We start from the raw sequence: 12,611 nt of genomic DNA on the forward strand, positions 1-12,611 counted from the left end.
TGCACTGATGGTTCTATCACACCTACCCTAACAACAGAAATACTGGATATTTATTCCAATTTTTTTTTTCCTTTTAAAGCTTAAGCGACTATTCCTCGTCTCTCAGGTGAAACCATCAGCCCTCTGTCCAAGAAGCAGCGGTGGGTGGAGCGTGGCTACTCTTACCTGTACTCTGAGTGTGTGGCAGGGACAGCTAGCTGGGAATGGTACAATGGAGCTGGACAGCAAAACTGGTGCAGAGTATTTAAAGACCTACGACACAAGGAAAAACACAAGAGTCAAACCACCAGGTGCCGAGCAAGGGGCTCCGGAGGGGGAGGCAGGAATGGTGGGGACTCACGGGAGYGGTGAATGGAGTGGAGGCAGGGCTGGCATTGCGCTGGGGATGGAGGGGACAGTGCCACACAGCACAGTGACGGGAGCGGCTGCCGCGATGGAGAGCCATGGGTGGGCCATGGTTGGGATGGAACGCCAATTAAAGGCTCGGAGTCTGCCTGGTGAAAAGCTGCGCCCTGAGGGTTGGAATTCCTGCGGGAATGGAGCTTTAGGCTCGCACCTTACTCTGCACCAGTCAGGCTGTTCTGTGGTAATGGAATTACAGCACAGTGCTCTGCGTGAGGAGGGAGGATGCAATGGACATGGACACAAAGCTTTCTTCAAGCCCAGCAAGTACAGACAGATTGCAAAACGCGCTGTTTGAAAATGTGAAAGAGCCCAAGCTTCACCGATATTGGGAACTGTGCTATTACAGTTCAATTGCTGTCATTTGTTCAAAGCGTAGAAAGAAAACAAAAACAAACAAACAAAAAAAAGCCTTACAGCACAAAGATGTTCTGCATTCCAAATAATTTTTCACTAAATGTTTCACTAAAGCAAAGAGGAGCTGCAAAACCACACGCGGGGTGAAAAATAAACTTGGAAAACCTTTAAGCACTGCACACTACAGTCCCTGGGTTCCTGGTGTTTGTGCCAGGAAACGTTAAACAAGGCTCAGCACGGCAAGTCCTCCATGATAAATCCACCTAATCAAATTTCTTAGGACACAGCATTCTTCTAGGAAATCATAAAAAATAAATCAATATCTCCCAGYTCTTTGAGTGAGCGCCTGTGGGAGAAGGAGCCACTAAATTGAAAATCCTCATTTAACTGGTGAGCATCCAACCTGACAGTTAACAGAGGATGTGTGTGTGTGCTTGTGCACACAAATGCACTTTTTACCCCCCCATCCTTCTCTTGCTGTCTTGACAGAGGTCCCAGAAGATTGATTTTGATTATTCTGCATCCCCGAGGCTTCGACTGAACCCTGTGAGGTCACTTCCTTACGAGATCAAACAGAGTGGTTAAGAAAAAGGAAGGCAGGCTTTGTTGAGGAAGGAGTGAATTCCTAATCTTTTGGAATAAAGGACAAGGTCAGGCTGTTCTGATTCCTGCAGCCAGCACTGTCAGCAGTGCAYGGCCAGGAGGAGTTGGGTTTTCTGATCAAGGATGGTAACTCCTGCAAATACCTGAGCTTTTTGGAAATACAACACAACCCAGGCACCAGGCACCTCCCCAGCGTGGGATGTGCCCTGCTAACACCTCCCAGGGCACAGGAACTCACAGGGTCACCTTCAAACCTCTGGGGAAGGGGAACAATTCCAGAGAAAGATGGAGAATGTCACAGCAAACATTGATGGGCCACAACGAGATAGGAAAAGCACACAAAACCCACCCGAGCTGCTGCACAGAGTCCCCAGGGCTGGGGCAGCTGGCTGTGAGGGCAGGGCATGAGTGTCCCACCGGGCAGGGGARCTGCTCCCATGGCAGAACTGTTGCCTCCTGCCTTGGCAGACCCGATTTTTTCCAGTGGAAGCAAAAGAAGGAAATGGAGGAAATTAGTAGGAGAGTGTCCCAGATTCCATTCCCACCACTCTTTTTTTTTTCCACACAGATCTCTCTTTCTTCAGAGAATTAACCACTGAAATTTGAAAGGATGTGAAAGAACCTCTCTGGACTCAGCTCTGCTCAACAAAGCCTTTTGAACAGAGCTCGCTCCTGGCTCTTCCAAAATGATTCTGCCCACGAGGCTCCATGACTCTCTCCTACTCTGACCTTCCTAGGCTCCAAAAAAGCCTGAACAGTAGAGGGAAGTTCTCCCTGTGGTCTTGTTAAGGTTTGTTCTCAGCCATGGCCAGGACTGGGGTCAGGAGTTCAACTGCTTCGGGTTTCTGTTCCAAGCGCAGCAGAGAAGCAGCAGCTCGGTCCCCTTGGAGTAAACAGGGAGGGTCAGAGGTGTGGCAGGAGGTCCTTCCCCTGTCCCAGGGGTGCAGGAGGTGACACAGGTGGTGACAGAGTCCAGCTGCAGGCTGGCACTGAGGTACCACCCCGTCACTGCTGTCCCACACTCCAGGCTGGATTTCAGCCGCTCCTCAGATGGGATCTTTGTCCCACACAGGAAACCYGAGGTCTGGGCTCTGCCCCAAATTTTAAAATTCAGGAATAGTTTGACTCTGTGTTTGGGTTCCTCCAGATCTCACTGACTAATGTCAGCCTGATGATGAGRCTCAGGCTTTACAGCCTCTGACTAATCCTGATTTTACCCAAAGCGAGGGGGTAAATCTGTTGACGCAACTTCAGATTCATATGTGGCATTTTGTGTCTTCAATCACCTGCCAAAACAGCACTGGCAGCCATTTACTCCTCTGCAATATACCAGAAAATGTTTAAGGTCTCAAGGACTTTTTTTTTCTGTTAGTTTGATTGGAGTTTTAATTATTTTTTAAACTTTGTAGCTAGATTTTGCAATCAGCCTCCAACACAAGTCTGCATTCACGCTAGAATTCATTTACTAATTTTTAACACTTWAAGACATCAGAAGGAATATATTTCAATCATTTGGAGGAGAATTAATCACTTCTCCCGTTCACAGTCTCACAGATCCCCAGCCCTGTGAAGATTAATTTCCACATCTGTAGCTGATGTTCTTCAAAGGATGATTTAGGATTATAAACAGAGCACAGCTGCTTCAGCACCGACACAAGACAATGACTGAACTGACAAATGCTGCTCCTGGCCATTTCAGTCTCTGAGCATTGCTGCAACATCCCAGTGCTCACAGAAGCTTGGAAACTTTCCCTTCCCAGGCCAAGCTCCTTCCAACTCTCCTCCCCAGGTGCTCAAGGACACGCAACCACCTATGAATTCCTCTACAAAGTTCTTGTGAGAGCAGAGGAGCCAGCCGGTAAAAGCAGAGCCAAATCTCACCCAAACCCTCGACATCTCATCCCCCAACAGAGCAGGAGAAACCCAGCTCCTAAGGGAGCACCAGACCCCAGCAGGTGTGACTGGGCCTCTCCCTCCTCTACAAACCCCATCATGTTTGCCATCACAAACCACTCCTTGGAACAGCATTTCCCTGCCCACCAGCAAACAGAAATGACCATTCCTTTTAATCTTTCCATTTTACAACCTTGCTCACATGTACAAATAAAAAAAAAAAAAAAATCAATAACTGGTCATCACAGAAAGCCACAGTTTTGTTTTGTTTTTTTTGTTTCATTTTCTCTTGCAATCCCCAACCAGCCTCCCAAACTCAGCAGTCAATTTTCTCAATATTGGTTTTTAAACAACCTGGGAGAACAGAACACGAGGCCATTAATTACTTTTGCTCTAACAGGTTATGCTGTGCTTTCACGATGTGCWGGGAGCTGTGGTGAGCACGGGACATCTCCCCACCCTTGGTTATTCTGCTGCTCTTCCATTTTGAACCTGTGAGTGGGTCAGAATGATGAAACCATCACTGTCTGACAGCTTCTTCCTGCAAGAGTCTCCAAACCTGAGACTGTTGTCTCACACAGACTGGAGGAAATTGCTGCAGGAGCACAGCTGGAAGGACCTTTCTGAAGTTYGTGGTGTGGCTGATGGCAGGAGCCTGCCTGGGATGCTCACTGCTCTGAACCCTGCACCCTTCCAGAACCAGGACTTCATTCCCCATCCCTCCTCCGGTCTGAAATAGCAATCTGTTCCCCTACATCTGCCAGGATTCTGCCCTTCCTTCTAGGAGACTTTTCCATCAGGTGCATGTTACAAGGAAATGTGGAGAAAATAACCCCAGCTCAGGCTGCTGTCCTGCCTCAGCCCCCTGGGGCACCTTTGCGCATCCACCTTTCCAAAATCAGCTGGGAAACAGCAGCAGGGCAGACAGGTTCATYCCATTCACTCCATGTCACCTGAGGCAGCTGAGAATAATTTATTTGGTGGGAACTATTAAAAGGAATATTTGCATTTCCCAGTATTTTATTCTGTCGAAGAGTAACATTGTTCTATAAGCTGAAATTTTCTTTCTCATGTCAGTCCAGAGTTATCTAKGAGAGTAATCTCAGCAACAGCTGAGATTTGAAAAGACTGTCATTAAAAACTAGTAAAGTCTGTAATTTTTTAATAATCCAACCATTTCTTYCATGAGGAAGAACACTGGAAATACAATGGCTATCCAAATAGGTGATGAACAGTAAAAGTCATAATAATAGAGGCTCACATCAACTCCAGCTAACTGCTTGCTAATTRACAAGTTTATTAACCTGCTAGAAGGGCTTTCAAGAGTGAACACCCTGACCCAGCCCCCAGAATAGCTTTTTGGAAAGCAGAGAAAGCAGCAGGAAGCTTCACGTGGCGGCTGCCATTGTCCCAGCCCAGGTGTGACTGCAGCTGGCCATGGGCACTTCAAGGTGATGGAGCACATGACACATTCTCATTTCCAAGGACAAATTCCCACTGTTCTGCCACCAAAGATCTTCACCCAAAATACACAGGGCAGTGTGATTTTGGCTTTTGAAGCAGCACTGAAAACCCTTCTCATTTTTCCTGTTCATTTCACCCCCCTGCATGTCCAGCACTGCAGCCAAGCACGTCAAGGAGAGGCTGTGCTGGCACACAGATGATACTGGTTTTTTTTTCAGTGTTGTTATTATAATTAATTAATTTCCTGACACACACACTGCTGAATGGCAACCCCACAAAATCAAATGCTGCTATTGCTTTTATAAAACCTTCCCACACACCGCAGGAGACCCCAACTCCTGCCTGGGTTCCWCCCATTCCCTGTGCACAAAATGGCTCTTTGCACGCCAATTCCTGTACACCAGACACCGGGAAGGCAGCAGGATAGCTCCTGGCAGGTGAACACCAGTGTCTTGCTTTGTCTGGAGTTTGAGAGGCAGAAAAYTCACCCACACATCACAAACAGCACAGCCATATGCTGCAGAGCTGTTCTGCTGGCATCTCCCCCCTTCCATTCCTGCCTCCTCTTCCATGCAAYAGTCACAACGCAGTTAAAAACATTCCAGAACACAATTTTCTCCCCACAGAAATGAAAGATATTATCACTAGCTGCAAGGATGCTTAGTAAAACTTCTAAACAGCAGCACACMCAGTCCACCCCACAGACTCCAGGATTTTGTTCCAGAATTAACAAAATGTGTTTGTCACCAGAATGATTTGAAAGCAGCACTTGTACACGGCGCAGCATAGTTGCAAACTGGGAGTTCTTGTTCAGAATAATCCTCCCCTTTGTGTGTTCCCGACTCGAGTGCCCACAGCTGGATTTTTCAATGGAATCATCAGGCACACTCTCACTGACCTCTCTTCCATCAAAGGGCCTGCAAATAATCRTCATCTCCTGGAAGAATGGAGCCTCTACAGTTCCAGCATACTAACCAGGGAACAGCCATTATTCTGTCCCATCCTAGGACACAGTGCTCATTAGCATCACAGAGAACTAGAAATAATTATTACAAACTTCTTTTGGTTTCATGAAAATGCATTACCAGCCCACACAAACAGGCTGCATCCTTCTGCAGCCCTGCACCGTCTGCAGGAAGCCTCCAGCCCTGGGTTAGCTGGAACTGGGGTGGGTTTAATTAAGACTGTTAATGTGTAGACATTCATAATTAGAAAACTTTCCTTTCAGTTCTTACTAGAACCCCATCTGTGACGCAGGGTGATGGGAAATAATTCACAGRACTCATCAGATGCACTTGGACCAGTTGTGCTTACTGGGAGCTGTCTGAATCTGTAGAAAAACCCCCACACAGTCCAAAACCAGAAATTAAGAGCAAAGAGACATGAAACTGYGCATGAGAGAAGGAAAATCTCTTTTAGATTAAATCAGAAAATGGATATATCCATCATATCTTTTCTTGTTTCCCACATCATTAAATCAGGTCCCAGAAACCCTCAAGAAACTACAACTCCCATTACAAAACACGGCCACATTTATAATCTCACCGGACAAGAACTGTAGTAAACCCAAATCTGAGCAGTGCCAGTTACACATATTGGATTTGCAGCTGATGAAAGAGGCAAAACAGCAAAGTACAAAGGATGAAATTACCCAGATACAGTGTGAGAGATTTACAGCAAGGCAAATCCTGTTACTTAAAACAATGCCTCAGTGACATATGTTCTATTCAGTGTAGCAGCTGAAAAAATGCTCTCGTTAATCCAAGGAGTGTGACACTGTTGTTCAGCTTTTTTTAGAATAACCATGACCAGACTATCTGCACTTTAAGATGTAAAAAGGTATTTTCATGTTAAAATATATATTTTAATGGCAGAAATCTTTAGCATGCATATTAAAAAAAACATATTAAGCATATTAAAAAAACATTGACAGAGTTTTATATTTAAGTTTAGAGATGAAAACTTATTCATGCATTGAGGAACTGATGTATAACAGTCTAACAGATATTTTCAGTGTTGAGAGCCAATTAGTTTTAAAGAACATGAAGATTTTCTACATATGTGTGTTCTTAAGAGTCAGTTCTTAAAAAAATCCCAGCTTATATTTTCTTCTTTTCAACAACCAGCATCAACTCTCTTACACAGGGGTTAAAACACAGAATTATGGTAGGAGGCAGAGTCCATATCTTGTTTTCTACAGCTGAGTGCTGAGGTGGGCACAGGAGTTCAAAGGTGTAAGCAATAAAACAGGAAAATACTGCCGAAGATGGGTCTGTAAACAAAACTGCAACCTCACTAGTAAAGACAGCAACACATGGGGATTAAATACCCCAAACACCACATGAGAAGCGCTGCACGAAATACACTCCCTGCTGAGAGAGRCAGATTCCCCAAATCCCAGGGCCCAAATTAAGATGGAGTCCAGCACAAACAGAAYGACTCTCCCATGGACAGACACCCAGCAGGATAATTACACCTGATCCATGCACACCTGGAAGGCTGCAACCTGACTGCCAAGTTCACTTTTCCTATTTCGACTTCCTTCCGAAGGCTGTACATTTATTTTGGTTTTAAAATGTTTCAGCTTAACGGTTCACCCCTTCAGCACAACACAAAAGGCTAAAGAAAACTTTCAGACAGATTTCAATATTCTTCTGTTGTTCTGTTCAAGGAGTTTGCTCTTGAATGGTTGGATTTACTCTGCCTGTGTGTGGATGGAGCTACTGAACATGGAGCAGATTTACTCCAAGCAAGGCACTCAGAGGCTCTGCTAGAACAGCTGGAGAAGGCTTGGGATGACAGCTGGATGTGTCTCATGCTGGAAACCCCAAATTTAACCCTAAAGGGAGCAGATGGCTAGCCAGGGTTCAGAACTGCAAACAGAGGTACAGACATTACCAGGCTGGGAGTGAGGACAAACCCAACAGCCCAGTCCTGCCTGGTCTGTGCCCCTTTTGGAGCAAACCACTTGTTCTGGGAGCAAACCACCAGTGTGTTCCCATCCATCCATCCATCCATCCATCCATCCATCCATCCATCCATCCATCCATCCATCCATCCATCCATCCATCCCTGCCTGGCACTGACAGCACTGATGGGATGGGACTTCAGCACCGTCCCCAGAGCGGCCGAGCCTGAGCCCTGAGCCGTGGGCTCAGCTCCCACCAGGAGCTGCTCAGCCTCCAGCCCACGGCAGGATCAGCTCCTGTGCCTGAGCACAGCCCTCCAGAAACTGCTCTGGGGGGCAATAATCAATTAATGCACCTTCAGGCATTGATCAGCATGAACATAACAACAAAATCACAGTGGCGCTTTGCCTTCTCAACATCGCCCTGCTCCAGAGTGCTCTGCACGTCCTTCTGTTTGCACTGCTATGTGAAAACACACATTGCACTTTAATATGACAAAGCATTCAAACAAAATGGAAGAGAGATCCTTGATTCATCACAGACAGAATTCCTAGCACCCTGCATTACTGCTTGGGTGCAAAGTGGAGGCTTTCCTCATTTTTTCCCCTGCTAAACACAGGCTACTCACTTTATCATGTCGTATTTTTAAATACCCACATGCACAAACACAGCCATCATCACCATCATCATCATCATCATCATCATCATCATCATCATCATCTAAACATGTTTAACAAACAGAGCATTCATCTGCCAAATAAAGGTAACACCCTAAAAATGGTTCGTGGAAAGAAACCTACCCAACAATAAACTGATCACTACTCCCACTTCTGGAATCCTCAACACAGATATCAGAGACGTGACGACAGATGAAGAAGGAAAAGGTACTCACAAATAACACCTTCTGCAAGCCATCCTTGAATGGGGGGTGAGTTTGGTATTTTATATTTTCTTTCACGCAATCTGAGGTAGAAAATGTCTTGCTTAAGGGAAAAAAAAAGTAAAAAAAAAAAAAAATCACATTCACGGCTTTTGCACGCTCATTCAGGCTCAGCCACGGTGGACCATCACGGATAAGTAAGCTGGTGATGTAACCAGCATCAAACACTGCATCAGATAAACCCAAAGGCTCTACAGGGTTATATTTTGCAAACCAAAAGGTTTTCCCCAGAGAGGAGGTTTAGCGAGCACGAACCGGCCACGCCGCTCTCACATTCCCGGTGGGCTCGCTTTCTGTTGCCAGAAAAAGTCCCAAAGCTGTATTTATTATTCAACTTCATCACCGAGAAAAAACAATATACTTTCTCATTTGCTATTTGGACGGCAATATCAAAGCACCAAATGTTGCGTTTTCGAATGCACCATCTCTGCCTGCTCGCTGTAGTACAGTCCAAATCAAGAAAAGGCCATTGGTCCTTTTATCTCCATGGAAACAGCAGCATCTGTGAAGACGAACGTATTCCCTCTTCCCTGCAAAGTCAATTTATAGGCACACACTATGACATAAACTGATAAGACAGCAGAGCTAATCAGCAACTCRGAGAAACAGGAACCTAAACACAAGATTAAGCCCTTGCTCAGGAGAATATTCTTCTGTGTACAGCATTTCTCYCAGGAAAACCACAGAATTAAGAGCCAAACCGAGATGTTCCTGCGAGCTGGTGCAGGGTGGGGATTTGTGAACTTCCTGGTTTATCTAGCGAGGAGAGTGGCTGAATATTTTATACAATCAGCTTCTGGCTTAAATCTCTGGTTATATCCTACTAAGCRGGAAGAGATTTAACCAAAGTTSATCTTTGCAAAAAAATTTACAGAAYTATTACTCCAGCATTACCTTTTTCCTGCAAGGAGCTGTCATCCTTGGTAGCAACAGCAGAGTGAGAAGTTTCACAACTCCACGAGTTCCTGCCTCCCCATCTCCCCCCTTTTTAGCACCACCCCTGGTACAAATGCTTCAGCACCATCCTGCCTGTRCTCCGGGAGCTCCTCTCCAGGGAAATCATCATTTCTGCAGGCCTGATGAGTCACCTCATCTTGATTTTATTCCTGTCCACGGTAGTATGTTGTGCAAAAAACCCCAAACAAATAACAAAAAACAAACAAACAAACCCCMGTGAGCACAAAAATGTGCCTTCCCCTCACTGTCCCTGCACCCTGCCCCGCTTGGATGCTCAGCGCTCAGCCCTGGCACTCCCAAGCCAAGCCTCCTCCCTTCCTCCAGGAATCAATTCAATGACCATCTGTTCATCCTGGAGTTAAACACACAGCAGAGCACACTGGCCAGGGCAGCTCCTTTGCCATGGTCAAGTGACCAGCTCTGAGGACATTTATCCCATTTCCACAGGGACAGGGGGCAGTGGGCAGCCAAACCCTGCTGATGCATCCACGCAGCTCCCAAGGCTCACGGGGAGCAGGAGCTGCCCAAGATGCAGCAAAATTGAAAAAAAAAAACAAAACCCCAAAGGGTGAGGCAGGAGATCTTTGGTCCAAACTGACCTGCAAATCAATCGGTGCGACCTCACTGCAGCCTTCAAGTGCCTSAAGGAGCCAGCAAGGAAGATGGAGAGAGACCCTTTACAAGGGCCTGGAGGGACAGAAAAAGGGAGAATGGATTCAAAGGGACAGGGAGTGGGATTAGATGGGATATTGGGAAAGAATTCTTCCCTATGAGGAAGGGGAGGCCCTGGCACAGGGTGCCCAGAGAAGCTGTGGCTGCCCCTGGATCCCTGGCAGTGTCCAAGGCCAGGCTGGACTTTGGGGTTTGGAGCAGCCTGGGACAGTGGAAGGTGTCCCGTCATAGCAGGGGTGGCACAGAAATGGTTTTTAAGGTCCCTTCCAACTCAAACTCCTCCCTGATCCCATGATTCTGCCCAGCAGAGGTGCACTTTGGCTTACAAAGGTAAATGGGTGTTAGTTTGTAGAACTGTCACAGCAGCCACAGCCTCCAAGTCATGNTGTTAGTTTGTAGAACTGTCACAGCAGCCACAGCCTCCAAGTCATGTCCCCATGTGATAGTGCCATGGCAGTAACATGAGAAACYTGYGGGGAAGCAAAGGACYCAAAATTCCCCATTTTYCCCCATAACAGGCCTGTAGGTCTCAGATCCACCATCAACAGGTGCTCCAGCAGGATTCACCTTTAAAAACCCCATCTAAATRTCCCCAGGGTGTGGTGCCGGCCCACCCGGCAAAGTGAGCTCCACAGAACCCAGCCTGGCGTGGCCATTCCAAGGATCTTTGCAGAGCAGGATCCCAAAAGCWTCTCTGGGAGCWTGTTCCTAYAGCTCCAAGCCCCAGGGGCTCAGGRCAGGAGTCAGGACCCGAGSSAGGTGTCCCCAYGCCAYGCTGAGGGCTGGGCTGGTGTACCTTACCCTGTGACAGAYGGACCCCCCGCTCCCTCTCTCCAACCCGGCCGGACCTCCAGAGACAGCCCAGACCGGGTCAGAAGGGCCAGCAGGAGCTGAGGCCTAAAACAAGGCTCACCTGAAACAGAGCCCAGACAAAGTGAAGAGAATAAAGCAGACAGATTTAATCCAGGCCTGCTGGTGCATTGAGGGCAGACAAAGCCTCCTCCTGAGGCTGCACCCAAAATGGACCCCGAGTCACGAGATCTTCCCCTTTTATCAGTTCTGTCTCATGAACACATCGGCCCCAATTCTCCAATGACACCTTCAGGTGATGACCTCACCCACCCCAAGCTGCTCCCCCAATTCTCCATTGGTTACAGATTTTGGGGCTCTGAGGCAGCGAAGTGTCCTTGGATTTCAGGCCCAGAGAGGAATTGTTTTGTCTAAAGATGGGAGARCAGGAGCTCAGTGCTGTGCACTGGAGAAGTACAAKAATACAGATACATGAAAAATTCTGAATACAGAAACTAAAAATCCTAAGGCATCAGAGTTATCCTTGACACCTGAGAGTCTGGGTCTCCAACCAGCAATCAACATCTCGGTGTGGAGAACAGTKGGAGAGAGATGAAAGAAAATGAACAGTGACCAAAGGCTTGGTTTTTGCTCTATAAAAGAYGCACAAAATCTCTAAAAGGCAGAAGCCTCTCASATACACATTGGAAGGGCATGAAGGCCTCTCCTCAAAGTCTGGATGCAGACTTTGCAGTTCCTTCTCCAGGAACTGAGGGAAAGGATCTCTGATGTGTGCTTCCACATCCATTGGATTGGTAARATACACACAGAATCTTAAGCTGTACTACTTCTTTCCTGGCKGAACCCATAGGTACCTTCATTGTGTTCTGTATTTTAAACTCCTGTACTTAGTCTACCAGTAGTTCCTTTGATTTTATTTCTGTGCAGTATATCATTTGCCCCAAAATCCTTATTCTGTTATTRTCTTGTGTCCAATAAACCATAATTCAGTTTATATTAGACCTAATTGGCTTTTATTAAAAGAACTTGCAAAGGAGACTGGCTCCTGGGGTGCTGGCCACCCTGATAAGCTCCCTGCTGGGTGCCAAAGGCAAAAGGCACAAACCTATCTAAGCTCCCACCTCCATTCGGAGCATACCTGCACCCTGAGCACAGATGTGCCACCCTGCCAGGCTCTGACACAGTGTCTTYGGTTCCATGGAAGGTGTACCCAAAGCAGTCTGTGTTCTGTCACCATCTCCATGAGCTGTTAGACCAGGTGGGGCAGAGCTCTTTATCCTCAGCATGACCCAGCCCTAATAACACCCTCAGGGGCCATCTCTGCTCATGGGCCATCCAGGGCTCTGGGAATGACCCATGGAATTCTATCATCCCATTGGGAGATGCCCCACCCAGACAGGAGGAACTGGACATCCCTACTGACACGGAAACTGAGGCTCTGGGACACTGGGACACTTCTCCCACTGGATTCCCAGAGGAGAGGAGCTCCAGAACCACCCCTGGACCTGCAGAGATGGACTCGACCTGTCTGCAGGATCAGCGCTTGGACGAGAGCACATCATCACTGCAACGGGGCTGCAGCACCATTGAACATTGAACATTGA

The 12,611-nt window shown here is 47.0% G+C and overlaps 1 protein-coding gene across 8 annotated transcripts in view; it reads right to left on the bottom strand.

Moving 5' to 3' along the window:
* The window catches only part of IQSEC1 (IQ motif and Sec7 domain ArfGEF 1), a 347,139-nt gene that overhangs the window by 176,272 nt on the left and 158,256 nt on the right, over positions 1–12,611 (bottom strand). For 5 of the 8 annotated variants that reach the window (XM_057380358.1, XM_057380360.1, XM_057380362.1 and 2 more), the window contains one exon: positions 166–252. The exons of the other annotated variants lie outside the window; for them this stretch is intronic. In XM_057380358.1, the coding sequence (XP_057236341.1) occupies positions 166–252 (87 nt within the window). The remainder of the gene's footprint in view (positions 1–165; positions 253–12,611) is intronic. 8 annotated transcript variants of the gene reach the window in all.

Source organism: Malurus melanocephalus, unplaced genomic scaffold (assembly GCF_030028575.1).
Source record: "Malurus melanocephalus ecotype Western Australia unplaced genomic scaffold, MMel_1.1 scaffold_449, whole genome shotgun sequence".
In the NCBI taxonomy this organism is placed as follows: domain Eukaryota; kingdom Metazoa; phylum Chordata; class Aves; order Passeriformes; family Maluridae; genus Malurus; species Malurus melanocephalus.